Source organism: Furipterus horrens, unplaced genomic scaffold (genome assembly GCF_987537825.1).
Source record: "Furipterus horrens unplaced genomic scaffold, mFurHor1.1.pri manual_scaffold_4, whole genome shotgun sequence".
Lineage (NCBI taxonomy): Eukaryota > Metazoa > Chordata > Mammalia > Chiroptera > Furipteridae > Furipterus > Furipterus horrens.
The window spans coordinates 169,965,161-169,984,728 of record NW_028327174.1 but is presented as its reverse complement, the minus strand read 5'-3'; the positions used below and the strand labels follow the sequence as shown (position 1 = coordinate 169,984,728).

Here is a 19,568-nt window from a genome sequence, read left to right as displayed (position 1 = left end):
TATCGTTATTCAGCAAATTTTTCTTCAAAAATATGCAAAATTAAACTGTGGTAACTATGAGTATATTTCTAACTCAATTCTCAATGACTACATTTCAAATTCACTACCACAAGCATTTTACTTAGTATATTAATAGATACGATTTAATCCCTAAGCTAATTACTCTGGTATTTGTATACTCAGATGCTTTCAAAGATCAATTTTAAAAACACACACAGATTTAGAGCAAACTTTTACTGAAGACCTTAAATAATTATTTTCAGATTTCAAAAGAAAGAGATATAGATCACTAAAGGTTATGTAACCTAATTCTTATTTATATATTTGGTACTTTTAGAAAAGTATACTTTAAGTTAATATACTAAATTTCATTTCCATTAGTAATCAAAATGTTTTAAAATATGAATAAAAAAAGCACAAAAAGCACAACGGTGACTACCTTGATAGCTTGTTCAAAATTGAGAACTTTTCGATTAACTTGGTTTCCAATCATGCCAGCATCCATCTTGGGATCCATCATTTCAATGGCAGACATGGCTTCAAAAAGACCAAATCTGCAAAAAAAAAAATTGACTCCACAAATTGTTTCTGAACTAGTAAGCTTACTCAAGATTCCCACAATGGTATACTTATAATACTTTAAATAACTACAGTATTTGGTGTATTTAAGTCTTTTGAACTTGCTAACACTTCTACTTCAATTAAATAACCTTCCTTTAACATAAAAATTCTTTCATGTACTTGTCACTAAAATTACTCAAGGAAAGAACCATTAAGTCACAGTTTCACTGATACAAACATTTTGTATCATAACCTGGGTCAGCTGCCCCAAAATAGCTCACCAAGGTTAAAAAGATATTTATAATGAAGTTTTACTTTTATAGCTTTGAATGTAAAAGTACTCAGACTTCAAGGAACTCTGCTGCACATGAGAAAAAAACAGATGGAAATATCATACCACACTATTTCAAAGGACACAAATACTTACAGCTTATCATGAAGCAGTTCTCCCAATTTTAATTCTAAAAGAAGGAAAGAGAAAAATGCTTTGAATAATACCATATTTAACTTTTAATGCTAGGAAATAAGTGAAACAAAATATTATCACCTGAAGAATGTGCTTGCACATACTTTAAACTTAATATTCTAAGGTACTGTTATATTAGTTCCACTCAATTACAAACATAATGCCTTCTACACAGTGAATATTTAGATACTAACCAGAAACTAAACCTTTAAGAAGAAATGACCCATCAAGGGCCAAAATAATCCAATTAGATTACCGACCTCATTTTAGAAAAATTACTAGTATTTCCTCTAAATAAACTTTTTCATAGAACTGATTACTATTTCTGAAATTGTTTACAAACCCGCTGTTGTCAATCTAATTTACTTTTGTCCCAGAAAGTGTTAAAAACTATTTTTTAAAATTAATTTTATTTAAACAATATAGAAGACACTTTCATAGAAAGCTTATCCAAACAGTGTTCATCCCCTTTAAAGCAGTTCTCAACTGTGGCTGCATATTAGTATCACCTAAGGAACTTTTGACAACTTCAAAGTCCAAGCAGCACCCCAAACCAACGAGGGGTGGGGTTTATGCAATGGTTTTAAAGTACTCCAGGTGATTTCAATAGGCAGGTAAAATGGGAACCACTACTGTGACATTTTAAGTAGCTTAAATATTGATAGTCAAATCCCGTGGAAGGTAAAAAGCAGTTTTCAGAATTTCCCAGCTATTCCTAAATTAAATAACAGCAATCCTCCTAGGTAATTATTTAACAGTTAAATTAACAATCATTTTTAACAGTTCTATGTACCAAATCAATGAGCGGCATATATCAATATGCTACAATAAAGCACATAATAGAACATAAGTGCAGTTCTCAAAGATGGTCTGGGAACCCGAAAGTCTGTGATGTTAAAACTGTTTTCCTAGTAATACTAAAATGTTCTCTTTCTCATTGTGTTGACATTTGCACAGATACTACAAAAGCAATGATGTGAAGAGGAAGGGAAAAAGGCAATGTTGAGCAAAATTGTAGCTTCGGCACAAATCAAGACAGTGACCCCAAGCTAAAGAGTGAGTTTTCCAACTCCATGTACTTGCAGTTAAAAAAGACAAAATTTTAAGAAATATTTCACTCAAGAAGTCCTTGATGAAACAATAAAAATTAATCTCAGAGGCAGGACTAGGATGTAGCAAGGCACCTATGGTACAAAATTTAACGAGGCACTTGCTTCCCGTAGTGCCTTTAATTTTGCACTCCAAGTGCCCTATTGGTTCACCCTAGTGCCAGCCCTGATTTAGTGTATTAAATCTCAATCTTTGAGTACACGTCTTTTTAATATTTACTAGATAAAATGGAAAGTATATATTAACACTTCCAATGCATAACCAGTGTAAGAGGCTGTCTCAAGGAAAAGCACTTACACAATTATCAGAACACCATCTTTACCTGAAAGAACTGACAAACTACAGATATTCAGACTTGAGAATATGACATTTTCTTAAAATAAATGTTTATTGCTCTAAGGAAAAACAACTGACATTTGTTGCCAATAATAAAATTTGAGTTTTCAAGCAAAAACTAAAATTTTGGAAGATGTTTAATTTGCCACTGTGAACTTGACAATATCCTAATACCTATACTTTTTGTGATGATACTGTTGGTGATATTAACAAATATTGCTTTTTAATATTGTATAATGAAGTGAGTCAACATTCAGAGGATCTGCTTAATTCACTGAACCAGTATTTTGTAAATGACAACGTATGTTACAAAATTAGGCATGGGTAAAAGAGCCATTCAAAATTCCAGACAGACCAATGGATTTTAATTTAACAGAGCATGAGAAATACATTTATAGGGCTTCAGATTCCACATAATGAATCTTTACGAAACTACCATCTGTAAAGAATAGTCAAAGGAGAATATTCACAATTACATAAAAAACTTAATCCATCTTTCAACTACATATTTGGTGAGGTCAGATTTAATTCATATATTTCAACCAAAACAACCTGGGTAACCAACTGATTACAGAAGCCGATAGGGAATTCGGGTGCACCCTATTATGCCAACATTAAAGAGATTTAAAAAAATATAAAACGACTCCCCTCGTCAAAGTTTTTTTTTGTTTTGGAAAATACATTGATTTTTCATTAGAAAAACATGATGTTAACATGCAATGGGTTTATTATTATTTTCAAATGAATTAATAAATATTTTAAAATTTGTTTCAAATTCTAATAGTCAACATCTATACATAACACACATAAAAAATAATTAAGAGTGTAAGAGTGGGGAGAGCAATAGGGGAAAGATGGGACAACTGTAATAGAACTATTAAAAAAATGGGAAAAAATAAAAGAGTGTAATTTTTAAGAATGTAATGGGGTCCTGAGACCAAAAATAATTAAGAACTGATATAATAATTTATTATATACATAGAGTATATTTGGGTACCAAATAACTTCACCAAAAAGAAAAACAATCCACAGACCTAGAAGCAAGTCAGTCTCTCTGTGACTTGGTTTCCTCATCTCTAAAACAAGGGGTTGAACTAGATGACCCTCATAAGGTCCCTTAGAACTCCAGTAATCAGTTCACTCACTAGTAAATCACAGGCAGTAAACTCTAAAATTTACTCACTAAGCAGAGTACCAGCACTCACTGCATGATCAATAACTGGACATAGAATCATGATCTTGTATAGCACTAACAGACACAAGTAACTTAGGTCTTATCCAACTGGGCAGCTGTTCTCAGAAAATTTATTGAGGATAATGTTTTACATTTATCATTAGCAGGCAAGGCAATGACATCATTACGCATCACATAGTATCGAAAATTCCACTGTACACTAATAAGAGAACAAGAGTCAAAAGGGAAGTTAATGTCTTATTAACATGAAAATAATTTGGACCTAACATATCCCAATGAAACAGTCTTGGGGATCCCACGAATCATGGATTACACCAAACCACTAAACTAAGTTAACATAATGATTTTTTAAAAGTTACTTCTATTTTTAAGTTAAAGCCTTAAGTAGATGCAACAGTACATGGCTTAAACCACTCAGAGCAAAGGAAAAAATTAGATACAGAAAATTTTTGGAAAATCTTGATAATAAACCACCTCTTTAGAATTAATCCTTTGATCCAGAGGATTTTGAAGAGCCACTATAAGTAGAAATGTACATGGAAAACACTGCCATCCTTATGTAGATAATTTTACTGTACCAAAAAAAAAAAATCCACCAAAACCTAGCCAAATGCCATTATACTGTCACCTAACAGGAGAACCACTGCAACAGTTAAAGAAAAAGGATGTAATGATGTCTATTTTAAATTTAGTTTTCCGAAAGTTGCTAGAAGTTTAAATTATAATCCAGGCAATAAATCTGATTATTTCAAGAGGGGAAAACAAATTATTAATACCACAGGCTCAAGACCTGCCAACAGCTTTTAGTCCTAAATCTACATGTAAAGGAAGATTAATTCTATATCAACTTTTTAGTTTCAAGATGTACGCCTCACATTTGGTCCACCTGAGAGAGCGCAAGAGCTAATTATGGAAGAGTTAACAGGATGATTTCATGTTTGCAACAAAATGACATGCCACCTTCTCTCAATCCACACTGAAGGAAGATTAACCCATATCTCCTACTCCAGGTTCCTTCCATGAAGAAGCAGAATTATTCACTGTTCCTCAAACATAAAAGCTTTATCTGGCTCTAATGGTTCATGTCAATCTAGAATTATTGCCTTATAGTCACTTAGAGAAACTCAATCGCTCCTTTAAGGCCCAACTGAAGCCACAGGTACTTCATAAAACCTTTCTATTCAGGTTCATAATGATGGTCCTCTAATACAGTTCACTCACAATCAGTGCAAGATGATAAGGTATGATCCACTTAATAGTCTAAGATCTCTGAGCAGAAAAACTACACTGTAACTTACACTTTCTCTCTCCCTTAGGTAGAAGTATACGGGCAGTCACCCAACTCCCAGTCTAATGTTCTTTCCACTATCTCCCTTAGTCACTTTAATTGGATGTGCATTTTAAAAAAGTGAAAGGTAGGCACATGATTTATCATTCTGCTTATAACTTAATTGCCTCCCTTTCTACCTGCAGATGCTCCAAGTCTTTACTCCTCTCCCTAACAGCCCTGTTCTAAACACTCCACCTCACCATCACCAAAGACCTACCCTTCTTCTTCACTAATTATATAGAAGCCATCAAGGTGTGAATCTCTCAACCATTCTTCTCCATTCACTTAGGACTTAGGAATATATCTATAAATTCACCATCCCAAACTCCCTTCCTCCTGCCTCAGTCTGTCTCTGTTCTTCTCCACCCTGTTAATTTCTCTACCATGTTTCTGATCCAATCCTCTCTTTCAAAGTTCAAGCTCTCACTCTTTGTTCCTTTCTCTTATCTTCAACCTCCCACCTCACTAAGGCTCTTTTCCCTCAAACAACAAACAAGGTTGCTTCTCCAGTCATTTATGCCCAAACATTTATTGAACTTACTATATGCCAGGAAGTGCTGTGTGCTAGGGTTACTGGCAACACCTTTACACTCACAGAGCTTACATTCCAGTGGGTGAGGCTGACCATAAACAAATACTGAAAATGATGATTTCTGACAGTAGATAAAAGCTATGAAGAGAATAAAACAGGGTGATCCAACAGAGTTGGACAAAAGTGAATGAAGGGGTGAATTTGCTTAGACTGGTTGTTTTGACAAGTCCTCACAGGAAAGGTAACATTTAATTGGTTAGGAAGGAATCAGTTATGTGAAGATCTGGGGGCAAAGTAATCTTAAGATATAGGAAACAAAACATGCAAAAGAAGGGGGACCGCTTTGGAGTGTTTAATGAGATAAGAAGGACTTATAACTAACACAATGAGCTCAGTGCGGCAGTGGTACAAAAATGAAGTCTGAGCCCTGGCCAGTGTGGCTCAGTTGGTTAGAGCATCATCCCACAGACCGAAAGGTTGTGGGTTAGATTCCAGGTCAGGGTGCATGCCTGGGCTGTGGTTTGGTGCCTGGTCAGGGTGCGTAAGAGAGGAAGCCAGTCAATGTTTCTCTCCCTCTCTTTCTCCCTCCCTTCCTCTCTCTCTCAAATCAATAAGCATGTCCTCGAGTGATTAAAAAAAAAAAAAAGTAGTAGTAGATCTGAGTGGTAGGCAGACACCAGATCATATAGGTCATAGAGAAGAAGTTGGAATTTATTCTACGTGCAACAGGAAGCCACTGGAGGATCTTAAGCAGAGAATAATATAATCTAATCATTTTCAAACTTCAAATAACACTACTGTCTTCAGGTCCACATAATGCCTGTTTCCACAGTCCAAAATTACTGTTACTCTCTAACCTTTACTTAAAAAGTTATAATATTTAACAGAAAAAAATTGCATCAACATCAGTATTAAATGCTGTGTGTGTGTATACTGGCTTTATATGAAAGTTAAAACTACATGACAGAATGAATACAGTGGTTAACAAACTTAAATAAACCACACTTACCTACTGATCCGACTTATTGACACAATGCAGAAATCACAATTAAGATTTTACCCTTGCCCAGATTCTGAACTTCTATTCCAAAAATTCAAACTCACCTCGACAAGCTTCTTCAAAATCTTGAGTTATGTCCACCCAGTTTGTATTGCTTTTTTCCATTTTTTCTGGTATACTGAGTTCCCATCCTGAATCATCCTCTTCTGCAGAAGCTTTCATAACCATTATGCCTACAAAATTAATACAGTTTAAAAAAGAGAATGTAGCTTGCAAGGCCAGCATGTTTGCAACCATATGTATTTAAGAATTGGATGAAAATCTTACTGCACTGTTTAAGCTGAGCTCTTCTGAGTTTGAGGCTGGTACTGGAGAAACATACCTTAATACAATTAAATCGCACAATAATTAACACGACTGCTGCTCATTTATTAATGGCCAACCACCTACTAGAGCTCAGAAAGAGTTTGCCTTCTCGCTATTCAGGGAGAAAAATCAGAAACCATCCTACCACTGGCCAAACAGAACCAACTCCGGAGCTTCCAACTTTCAACACAGGCCACAAATGACCAACGCATTCTTCAGGGTCCCCTCTCGCAACAATTCAAGTCAAGGTGGTCCCTCGCCCTCCAGGCGCTGGCTGGGCCGGCAGCACACAGGCACAGCCTCGCCAAGGTGCAGGGCGTGCCGGAGCACACCGCGGGGTCCCACCCTCTAGGCCCAGAGCGGGGCCGCACCTGAGGCGGGAACCCGCCCCCCCCTCCCACCCCACAGGTCAGCTCGGCCCGGTCCCGGCCCCACAGGGCGCGAAAGCAAGGACAGGGCTAGTGTCGCGCGAGAGAGCTGGCACGCCTGGTACCGGGTCTTCGCCCTGGTAACACCCGTCAAAGCCGAGGCCTCGGCGGGCGGTGGGCACCCGGGAATCCGCAGCTCCTACCTGAGACGCGGCGGGAGGGCCGGGGCCGCAGTGTGACCTGGCGTCCCCAGGGTTTGCCACAAGAGCAGGGACTGAAGCGCTCAGATACCGGAGAGAGGAAGTCTCAATGGCTCCGCACGGGCGACCGCTGCCTACTACAACAACGTCCACCTGCGCGGCCACGCACCGCCCGACCGCGGAAATCACGAAGCCCGCTCTGCCGCCGCCGCAGCCCCCTACCCTCCCAGCTCAGCCCGACCGGCTGCGTGCGCGCATGCGTACGCCCGGTGCGCGCGACCCCGCCCCCGCTCCCTCACTCTAGGGTACTTCGTGCTCCGCGGCCACACCCCTTTCCTCGCCACCGCCACCGTTCGGCCGATTGCGGCCGTCTTTTCTTCTCGCGGGACTAAAGCTAATCGCGAGACCGGAAGATACCTTTCTTCTCCAGCCCCCGGCCAAGTCCCTGGGTAGTGGGCAAGTCCCTGTAAGGGGCGGAGCCTGAAGCCGCCGAGTCCGCCCAGCCCCGCAGTGATCCCTGGGAAATTTTTCAGAAAGGTGACGTGAGGGACCAAGGATATCGTGCAAGTACGAGCATATCCTCGCGGTTGCGGTCTTGACCCTAGAGCCCAGCTCTTAAGAGTTCTACCAAACTAATGCTGCATGACACCAGATTTAAGTTTTCTAGAGAGCGCCTGGGGATTTCGTGAGGGAAAATAGAAACAAAATACATGCAGGGTTAAGCCAGCCATTTTCTTTTCAACTCTTACATGTTTTAAATTCTAAAAAATTATTAATAATAGAATAATCAGTTTTAAATTAGGGTTACATGAGTAGAATGGTACAAGTGAGAAACGCATCTTTACCACTACATACCCATTAAAATTTAAAAGATACCAGATGTCCATTAGGACGTGTAGCAACTGGACCTCTCACGTTGCTGATGGGAATGCAAAAGGGTTACAACTACTTAGGTAAAGTTTGTCTTTTACTGTAAAGTTTATCATGCACTTATATGGTCCAGCAATTCCACTCCTATTCACTTAGGAATAAAAATATGTGTTTGTACATTAATTTTCATAGCTTGATTTGTAACGATCAAAAACTGGAAACAACCCCAATGGTCATCGAATGGTGAATGCATAAAGAACCTGGGGCATAGCCATCGATTTAATTAAAAATAATTATCAACAAACAGGGTGAACTACTTCACATGCAAAAACATGAATCTCAAAATTATGTAGAGCAAAGAAAATCAGACTGTGAGCAAAAGAGTATGATTCTATTTATATGAAACTATAAAAAGACAATAAATCACAGGGATAGAAAACAACAGTGACTGGGAGGGTGGGCAGGTGGGGGAGTGTCAAGAAATGATTAACTGGAAAAAAGATAGGTGATCTGAGGTGACGGAAATGTTCTGTATCTTGATTATAGTGATCGTTATGTGGGTGAATGTATGTGTAAAATTTCGTTGAAATAAACACAATGTGCACTTATTTTTCGTGAGCCAAGCCTCGGTAAAATTGATTGAAAAAAATAAAGAACATATCTTTATATCTCTTACAGGGTAATATGTTTCCCTAAGGGCAGGAGCTTTGCCTGATTTGACTAAATCTGTATTCGCGGCATTTAGGACAGTGGTTGCCGTATAGTATAATAGATACTCACTAAGTATTATACACTGGATATGAGAATGTGGAAAAGAATGACAATAAAACAAATTTATATTGTTTCTCCAAAACCATTTGGTGATCTTTACAGGAGCCACAAGTAATCTAGAAAAGGAAGAACTAAATGCATCTAAGTTTTTCAGTATTATGTGTAGATTGTGATAAAAACTGGTCCAGGGGGAAAAAAAAACACCAATTTTTGGAAAGAAAGAAATTACCAGAACAAGGCAGTCAAGTGAAATAAAATGTTCTTAATTTCTTTACTTAAGTTCTAATTTATTTGAAGTTCAAGCTTATTTTCACTAGTTCTAATTACCTCTTCTGTAAAAAACATTTTTTTTCTGAGAGTTTAATTTAACATTTAACTTATCCTCATCCTATATGGTTCAGTGTTGAAAAATTATGGGCATTTTAGACATTAGATATACCACATGATGAATAAATAAATGCGAAAAAACTGATTAACAAATAGTTGGTCTACCTAAATAAACCTACAGTTACAGAGCTGATAGGCATTTTTGGAGAGTTGGAAAATAATTCCTAGGAGTATAAATCTTGACTTGTAAAATCCTAAATATTCCATGCTTAAACACTTGTGTTGAGAGAAAATTTAGTTTGATATCATCATATTGACTGATGACACCAGGAACAAGTATGACATGGATTCAATAAAAGCAGAACTGCTAAAAAAAAAAAAAAACTAAAAAATAGGACTACATCAAACTAAAAAGTTTTTGCACAGCAAAGGAAAACATCAATTAAATAAAAGATAACCCACAGAATGGGAGAACATATTTGTCAATATATCTGATAAGGGGTTAATATCCAAAATTTATAAAGAACTTACAAAACTCAACACCGATTACTAAATGGGCAAAGGACCTGAATAAACACTTCTCCAAAGAGGACATACAAATGGCCAATAGATATATGAAAAGATGCTTAATGTCACGAATCATCAGAGAAATGTAAATTAAAACCACAATGAGATACCATCTCACAACTGTCAAAATGGCAGTCATCAAGAAATCAACAAGTGCTGGTGAGGATGTGGAGAAAGGGGAACCCTAGTGCAGTGTTGGTGGCAATGCAGATTAGTGCAGCCACTGTGGAAAGCAGTATGGAGATACCTCAAAAAATTAAAAATGAATCTGCCTTTGACTCAGTGATCCCACTTCAGGGAATATATCTGAAGGAATCCAAAACACTAATTTGAAAGAACATAAGCACCCTTATGTTCACTGCAACTTTATTTACAGTCACCAAGATATGAAAGCAGCCCAAGTGTCCATCAGTAGGTGAGTGTATAAAACAACTGTGGGACATTTACACAATGGAATACTACTTGGCTGTAAAAAAGAAGAAACTTTGACCCTTTGCAACAGTATGGATGGACTTGGAGAGTATTATGCTAAATGAAATAAGTCAATCAGAGAAAGACAAGTATGTGATTTCACTCATATGTGGAATCTAATGAAAAAACTGAACTAACATGCGAAACAGAAACAGACTCATAGAGAGAGCAGGATGACAGCTAATGGGGGAAAGTTAGGGGTGTAGGGATTGAGCAAAAATGAAAAAGACTCATGGGCATGGACAACAGCGTGGTGATTGCTGTGGGTAGGGGGTAAAGGGAACTAAATGGTAATGGAAAAAATACAATACAAAATTTAAAAATAAATAATGGTCTGATTCTGTCATGTGTATATTAAAAAGAGCAGAGCTGCTTTTATAATTAGACTGTATTCAGTTTTACCACTATATAAAGGAACTTAAGGGTATCCTAAAGGCTTAGGCAGTTCAGAGAAATGTTTCAGAAAAGGAAATAGAAAGAATAAAAATATCCTACTGTATCATGTGACAGAAAGAAACATGATACTATTTTTTTATTAGGTATAGGCAATAATGTTTAGTTAGTTCTACTGCATTTACATTCTCTTTTTAAAAAATCTTAATTTTATGTACCTTAAGAACACACAGTAATTTCATAGTTATTAAAAAGTTAAACTGTACTAAAATAATATATAATTATCTTTGCTATAATGTTCATAATGTAACATTATAAATATAGTTTTCTCACATATATATTGTTTAAATATTTTATTTTTAGAGAGAACAGGGAGAAAGGAAGAGGAGACAAACATCTATGTGAGAGAGAATAATTGATTGGTTGCCTCTCATTCATACCCCGACCAGGGACTGCACCCTAAATCCAAGCATGTGCCCCGAACAAAATCAAATCGTCGACCTTTTGATTTGCAGGATGACGCCCAGCCAACTGAGCCACACTGGTCCGGGTTCACACATATTTTAAATTAGTTGTTCCTACTATCCGTTACTACTAATTGCCACTGTTAACTAGTTCTGTTTTTTTGTTTAAATAAATGCATTTAAGTAACAGAAAATTAAATACAGAATATATAATTTCAAGAAACATCTATTTTTCATAATTTTATGTTAACACATGTGTATATTTATTGTATATCTTTCTTTTCATTGTATGGCTGTGTTTTGGATTGACTGTTTAAAAAGTTAGTTACCTTACTTCACTGAGTGAATGTACCATAACTTACTCAACCTATTCTCTATTGAGGGACATTTAGGTTGTTTTCAGGGTTTTACCATTGTAAATAGTACTAGCATGAATATCCGTGTGCATTCACCTTTTCATGGTTTTGCTTGTGATCTTAGGGCTAAATTTCCCTAAGCAGAATTTGGGTATGCATGCATATGTAATTTTGCTATTGCCAACTTTGCCTGTATCAAGTTTGTTCCTTTTTCATGTTTCCACCAGCAACATATGAGAGTGCTCACTTTCTTATCTCATCAATAATGTGGCTGAAGTTTTGGAATTTTGCCAACTTGTTAAATGCTGTCTAAGTGTAGTTCTAATTTGCGTTGTCTATCATGAGTGAGGTAGAACATTTTTCTGAAAGCACAATTTGCATCTTTTTCTGTGGTATGTCTGCTTTTATGTCTAGCTCATTTTTATAGGATTATAATTTATTTTTTTTTACTTCTAAGAATCTCTATATTAACTCTTTGTGATTTAAGTTGAATTTTTTAAGCCAGTGTATCATTTGTCTTTTTACGTTGTTTTTTGGTCGTTTATTTTGTTTTGTTTACATTTGTTACCTGAAAGTATTTTTTGGTCAAGTGTATCAACAAAAATGTCATTTGGAGTCATGGATATTGAGATCTCATAAGAAGATGGCGTCGAGAGTGAAGAAGACTCAAAATTGAGTCTTAAGGAACCCCAACATTTAGAGATCAGGTAAAGGAAGAAGACCTAGTGAAGGACTCTGAGAATAAAGACTGAATCAGAAGAAAAAAACAGGAGAGTGATTCACTGAATCTAAGATCAATATTGACTCCCAATTATCTGTTTGATAACAACACATGCACATAACATAATTTATAGCATTGTTTTTTTTATAAAAAATCTTTTCAAAATTCCAAGATGAATGATTTTTAATCAGTTTCCTGACACCTATCAAGTGATTTATTTTTACTAGGAAAAGATTAACTATGTATGTAGGGCTCTTATATTCCATTAATGAATTGTCTAAGGCACAGATATGGAAACTCTTAAACTTCTATTAAGAAGGAAGTGTGCATAGCAGACATGACCAATTGCAGATTAAACATGAAGTTAATGAATTGGAAAAGAAAATGAGAAGATAAAGAAATATTGAAAAACAACCTTATGAATGAGATAAACTTTAGATCCTAATTGAAATACATTGTAAACAATTTGAAACTATTGAGCAAATTTAGACACTGACTGGATATTTTATGTTAAGAAATGAATTTTTTTGTAGTATAATATTGTAGTAACCTTTTCAAAAGCAATAATCTTTATTTTCATGAGATCTGTGCTGAAATATTTGTAACTGAAAATATATGATGCCTAGTATTTACTTCAAAATCACCTTGTGGGGCTGCAGATAAATGGATAAAGGGAATAAGATTTTTTTTTTTTTTTTTTTACTGTGTGGTTGCCTCTCACTCGCACCCCCAACTGGGGACCTGACGTGCAACCCAGTAGTGTGCCCTGACATGGAATCGAACCAGCGACACTTGGCTCGCAGGCCGTTGCTCAATCCACTGACCCACAGCAGCCAGGGCAGGAATAAGATTTGTTGATAATTGTGGAAGATGGTGATGAATATAAGAGTTCATTATACTATTCTACTTTTGTATGTGTTTAATTTTTCCATAACAGGAGTTTCCTTTAAGAAAGAAATTAATAGCCAAATGTCTATCCTTAATGGCTTTATCAAATTGAAGGAGAAAATGATCTTTACTATGCTCTATTATCATAGTCCCAGCAATATTAGTAACATGAAACATTGCAAGGAGTATGTTGCTGCAAAATAAAACACGTTGGGCCCTGATCCTTGTGGCTAAGTTGTTTATACAACATCCTGCAAAATGAAAGGTCGGTGATTTGATTCCCTGTCAGGGACACATGCCTGTGTTGCAGGACCAGTCCCAAGTTGGGGCACATACAAGAGACAACCAATTGATGTTTCTCTCTTTCATCGATGTTTCTCTAACTCTCCTTTCACCCTTCCCCTCTTTATAATAATAATAATAATAATAATAATAATTTTTAAAGTTAGTGTAGATACTGCAAAGTAAATTGGGAAATTTAAAATTGCCCTCCCTCAAATATTACACTAAATAGTTACTGTTCAGTTATGTAAGTTCCTTTTTAATGTCTATTAAATTCTTACTACAATAACTTTTAGGAATATTTGTTATAAAACCAACACTTAACAAAAACCCTATATTTGTATGCCAAAATATGAAAGTCACCCATAATTCTAGGCTGAAAGAAGACCTTTGTTTAAGTATGTTCAAAACCTTTATTTTTCTATGAATATACACATATGCTTTTATTTTGTTTTATTAAAAATGGGTCCTCATTGTACATATTATTTTCTATTCTATTTTTAACTTCAAAAAGGATTATAAATATATTTCAGATTAATAAAAATTGTTTCCACTCAGGATTTTCAAAAATCTCTTAGTTGTGATTATTTCTCCTTTGTGATTTCTAATCTTGTCAAATTTTTCACCTGATTAAGGCTTGCAAAAATTTATCTAGCTCATGCAATTTTTTTTATTTGTGTTTTTTGCCCTGAACTAATTTTTATTTTTTTGTCCTTCCCAGCCTTCTAAGACTCTTTTAGTAGTCTTTTTGTTTCTTTTTTTCTTCTTTTTAAAAAAGATTTTATTTACTTATTTTTAGAGAGAGGGAAATGAAGGAAGAGAGGGAGAGAAACACCAATGGGTGGTTGCCTCTCGCACACCCCAAACTGGGGACCTGGCTCACAACCCAGGCATGTGCCCTGACTGGGAATCTAACTGGAGATGTTCTGGTTTGCAGGCCAGTGCTCAGTCCACTGAGCCACACCAGCCAAGGCAAGTAGTCTTTTTCTAAATTCATAAGATGAGCAGTTAGTTCCTTTAATTTTCACTATTTGTATCTAACAGCAAGGACATTTGAGATGATAAAGTTTCCTTCTATAGGTTTTGTTTATAACATTTTTTTATTTCCATTGATTTCTTGATTTCATCTTTTTAAAATTCCTCCTTGATCTAAGGTTATTTTTGTTTAAAAATTTGAGGAACCACCTATTTATGTATTTTTATCTTTATATATTTTAAACTTTATTGGTTAGTAGTAAGATAGGATCCTAAAGTACTGAACTTTTACAATGGCATACTAAAGTATAAATCTATTTTCTTTATTTTCATCATTTTTCTGGTCATTAAATAGGCTCTTTAAATGTGAAAATACACATCTTTTAGCTCTTGGGAATTTTCTTAAACTGTATTTTATTGTATCCTCCTCCTTTTCCTTTGTCGTCAACTTCTAAAAGTATTACTATCCAGATGTCAGATTTATTAAACTGTTCCCTTAATTTAAAAAATATTTTCTGTATTTTAAAAAAGATCTGTAAATTAAAGCTGATTTTTGCTTTGTTTACTTGGAGAGCCTTTCAGCTTTATTTTCTAAACTTTCTATCTAGTTTTCATTTTTGCTAACCCATTCTTTAATTTCCAAAAGGTCTTTTTTATTCCATAGATATTCCTTACCAGAGTGAAATATTGTTTATTTTCCATATATGCATTATCTTCTCATCTCTCTGATAACATTAATGATATTTTCATTTCTCCATGCAGACTTTATTTCCTCTAACTTTTTTTTCTAATTATTTTAGTCTCTGTTTTTCATGTTAGAGACTTCTTCAGTCTAGTGATTCTTGGCTGAAAGTTCATAGTGAAGCCTGGGGTTTCAAAGAGTAGATCTAAGGCTCTGTGTCCCTAGTACAGGCTTGTCAAATGTTGCCTTCACTATTAGGAGACTTAGCAGGACTGTTCAGTTGGCGAATTTGTGATGTCATTAAGTTTGGGTCTTGTGTCTTGGGCTGGTTCAGTTTCTCAGGGAAAGTCCTTCTGATCGAGGGCCTTTATGCATGGCTGTGAAACCTGGGCACTGCACAGCTTCATTCGTGTCATTCGCACAAACTGTGAGTATGAAAGCCTCCCTGAGACCTGTGCAATTTAGCTGCTATGCTCCAAAAATCTGCTAGCTAAACAGCCATTGGAATGGAAGAAGAAGGCTGGGAGGTGGAGGAGGGAGAACTGCAACATCCATTATGACATTTTTCATTTAATCTTCCTTTTTCTTAAGCTACTCCCCTCTCTCACCTGTTCTAGTATCCTTTCCCTACCCCATGCTAACCACTCCTTGCCAGATATTCTCTCCTTTTCTCTTTCCACACAATCACAATGACAAAAAAATAAAAAAATGGATCAAGAAAAAAACAGTATCTTTGAAGATATGAAGCAGATATTTGGGGACACTGACTTGGCAGACCCAAGAAAGTCGGATCAAAGGCCAGTTGTGGGGAAAGCCAAGAAACGACCCACTTTTGTACCATACAAATACCCAGAAGACCCGAGAACTGATGGAACCAGATGCCTCCAGAGGTGTCCCTCTCGAATTTTTATCCACCACACATGGATGTGGGACCAGCCCATTTCACATCTGTGCCCATCCTACCAGTCTGGATGGATGCAGTTTCTTTAACCTGTAGTAGTGAGACTTCCATTCAACTCAGTTTCTGAGTGATAGTTGTTTTATATTTTAGTTGTAGTTTTGATGTGGTTGTGTGAGGAGGTGAGCTGTGTTTACCTATGCCGCCATCTTGACTGAAAGTCTGGATGTTATAATACCTTTGTTCAGACCTCCATATTTAACAGAAAGTTTAGCTAAGAGATCTTAGTCAAGTCTCCTGAATATACTAAATCCCAGTGTCATCATTTATAAAACAATGAGTTTACATAACTTACAGGGTTATGAGAATCCAAGAGTTTAGTGAATTGTAAAATTACATAATGTTGTTACTTTTATCGATTTTTTAAAAATTTATTTATTTATTTATTTATTTATTTTTATTTTATTTTTTAAGTATATTTTATTGATTATATTGTTACAATAGTTCCAATTTTTTCCCCTTTGCTCCCCTCCGCCCAGCACCCCCCTTCCCCAACAATCCCCTCCCCAAGTCCATGCCCATGGCTCACCCTTTCATATATTCTTCTTCTTCTTTTTTTTAATAATTAATTAATTAGTTAAATATTTTAACAATAAAAAATAACAATCCCTCCCTCTCAGACTTGAGACCCTTTACAATCTTATAAAGGACAATGGACGAAGGTCTCGAGCTCCTCTAGCTGCTTCAAGCTGGACATGTTCGTCATCCTACCTACCCTTGGGTCAAGAAATCCCTAATAAGAGTGGGGGTGTGGAGGGGAGGGTGGCCTTCCCACAAGGGGAAGGATCGTGCAGACTCCAGGTTGGTTGGCTGTCTCTGGACAACGGCATGCTTGGTTTAACAGGCTGGCATCCTTGTTGTATTCTGGGGGCAACAGGGTTAAAGGACATCATTCAATCCGTAACCTCTAGATGACAAAAGACAGGTATTAATTTTTCAATGTCCCACATTAGGGAAAAGAAGGGTTTCTTTGGAGGAAGGTATGCCAGGTACATCTCACCTGTCCAAGACCCTTTTGCCCATTATACTTAGTTTGGACTGAGGGAAATATTTTAGGTATCCCCCCACTCATGCCTCTGGGTTCTTTCTGTCCAAGCCATTAGGATAGAAAAGAGAAACCAGTTTTAAAGTGAAGCCCACAGACCACCCCGTTCTTCACCAACCCAGCCACTTAGTTCAGCCAAACCATTGAGTTTCAGGAGGCAGCAATGCAGACAGGATTAAGTGAGGCCTATACGTACAGACAATCACTCAGGTAATGAGATCGTAGGCTTATGCCCTTTGAAAACAGAAAACACATGTTAATTTATGTAACATAACCCACATACATGTCTCTAAATCTGTAGGACTGTCTTATCGGAAAGACATCCAGTTGCAAGGCATTTGACATTCTTCTTGCCTGTAAATTAAACATCTTTGATAATGCCACAGTCATAGTTTAACTTTCAAATGAAAACAAATTTTAATTGAAAAGAAACTTTAAAGATGGTTAGCTGCACTATTTTATAGTCTACCACTGGGCATTGTGATCTTCCTTGAATCTTGATTTTTCTCCCTAAGATTACCCTCCTTGTCATTAAAGGAACTGCATTAAGTTCATTTTTAATTTATCCTGTTCATTTGCATAAACACAACAAGAGCAGCAAATGATCACTTATGATCTTTAGTTCTGCTTTGCTGGAACTTACGCAAGGAACATTTAGGGTGACCTTCAGTCTGCCCTTCAGGGCACAGAAGCTGAGCCACATACCTGGCATTCAGCCTTGCCTGTAAACACCTGTCTTTTCCAGGTCCTCCTGGTTTTCCATTGTGCCTTAAGGTCCCTTCTAGCCATCTTTCAGGAAAACAACCTTCGTTCCTTCCCTGGAAAGATTGCTATGGACCGCTCATCCATCCAAGGTACCAGACCTTTTATCTCGTGGACTTTTATTACCTTTGAAGGTCAGTCCCAGTTGCTCAGGGCTTTTTGGTAACAACCAAAGCCCAAGCATGTCCCCTTTAGGCATGACATTCCAGTCAAAGTCTTAGTCAAAAAAAATCGTTATTAACAACTGGTCTTATTAGTTTTATGCAAAGAAACTTAGGTCATTACTTACTTCTTTAGAATGCCAAATTCTGGAGGGATCAGATAGGGAGAAAATATATACAGTGTGAAGGAAAATCCTTGTCCTTCTAATATTCACTGAACTTGCATTTCTATTCTTTATATTTTTATTTTTCCCCCCACTAAAAATTTTTCTATTTGTTTGTTTTTCCATTACAGTTGTCTCACTTTTTTCCCCCTCTTGCTTCTCTGCACCCTGTCCCTCCCTTCTCCCACATTCAGTCCCCACCCAGTTGTCCATGCCCATGGGTCATTTATACATGTTCTTTGACTAGACCCTTCCCCTTCTTACCACTTCTCTCCCTCCCATCTCCCCCTTTGTTACTGTTAGTTTATTTCTTGTTCACATACCTCTGGTTCAATTTTGCTCATTTGTTTGTGTTGTTCATTAGTTTCCTTTAACAGGTGATAGCATAAGGTAATTTTCTTTTGTTGCCTGGCTTATTTCGTTAAGCATACTTCTCTCTAGTTCCAATCATGTTGCAAATGGTAGAAGTTCCTTCTTTCTTTCAGTACTTATTCATTGTCATTTTCCCCCTTTGTACTCGTGTTCCTCTCTGTCTCTCTCTGTTTCTTCATCTTCTTAAAGCAGACCCTTTAGCATCTTTTGCAATACTGGTTTGGTGGAGATGTATTCTTTTAACCCTCTTTTGTCTTGGAAACTCCTTATTTCACCTTCCATTTTGAATGAGAGCCTTGCTGGGTAGAGTATTCTTGGTTGTAGGCCTTTGTTTTTCATTACTTGGAATATATTTTGCCATTCCCCTCTGGCTTGTAGTGTTTCTGCTGAGAAATCTGATGATAGCCTTATTGGAGCTCCATTGTATGTTATTAGTTGTCTCTCTCTTGCTGCTTTTAGGATTCTCTCTTTGTCTTTGAATGTTGGCATTTTAATTATGATGTGTCTTGAAGTGGGCCTGTTGGAGTTCATCTTCATTGGGACCCTCTGTGCTTCCTGGACTTGCATGATTCTTTCTCTCCTCATGTTAGGGAAGTTTTCTGTCATTAGTTTTTCAAAGAGGTTTTCTATTCCTTGCTCTTCTTCTTCTCCTTCTGGAATTCCTATGATACGGATATTATTACGTTTCATGTTGTCCTGCAGCTGTCTTAGAGCCTCTTCAGTCTTGTTCAGCCTTTTTTCATTTTGTTGCACTGTCTGTGAGTGTTTGTCTACATTGTCCTCCAGCTCTCTGATCTGATTTTCTGCTTCCTCTAGCCTATTTTTAATTCCTTCTACTGTGTTCTTCAATTCAGAGATCGTATTCTTCATTTCCT

At 36.7% G+C, this 19,568-nt stretch overlaps 1 protein-coding gene across 4 annotated transcripts in view; it reads right to left on the bottom strand.

Annotated features, from left to right (window-relative positions):
- Positions 1–7,709, bottom strand: part of NAA35 (N-alpha-acetyltransferase 35, NatC auxiliary subunit) — a 55,166-nt gene extending 47,457 nt beyond the window's left edge. For 3 of the 4 annotated variants that reach the window (XM_090274239.1, XM_090274240.1, XM_090274238.1), the window contains exons 1-2: positions 6,635–6,653; positions 440–554 (exon numbers count right to left, since the gene is read on the bottom strand). In XM_090274239.1, coding sequence (XP_090130365.1) covers positions 440–535 — 96 coding nt within the window. In that variant the 5' untranslated portion in view covers positions 536–554; positions 6,635–6,653. Of the gene's footprint in view, positions 1–439; positions 555–988; positions 1,023–6,634; positions 6,764–7,467 lie in introns of those variants that run through there. The other variant, XM_090274241.1, reaches the window with a different exon arrangement.
- Positions 7,710–19,568: the final 11,859 nt, after the last annotated feature.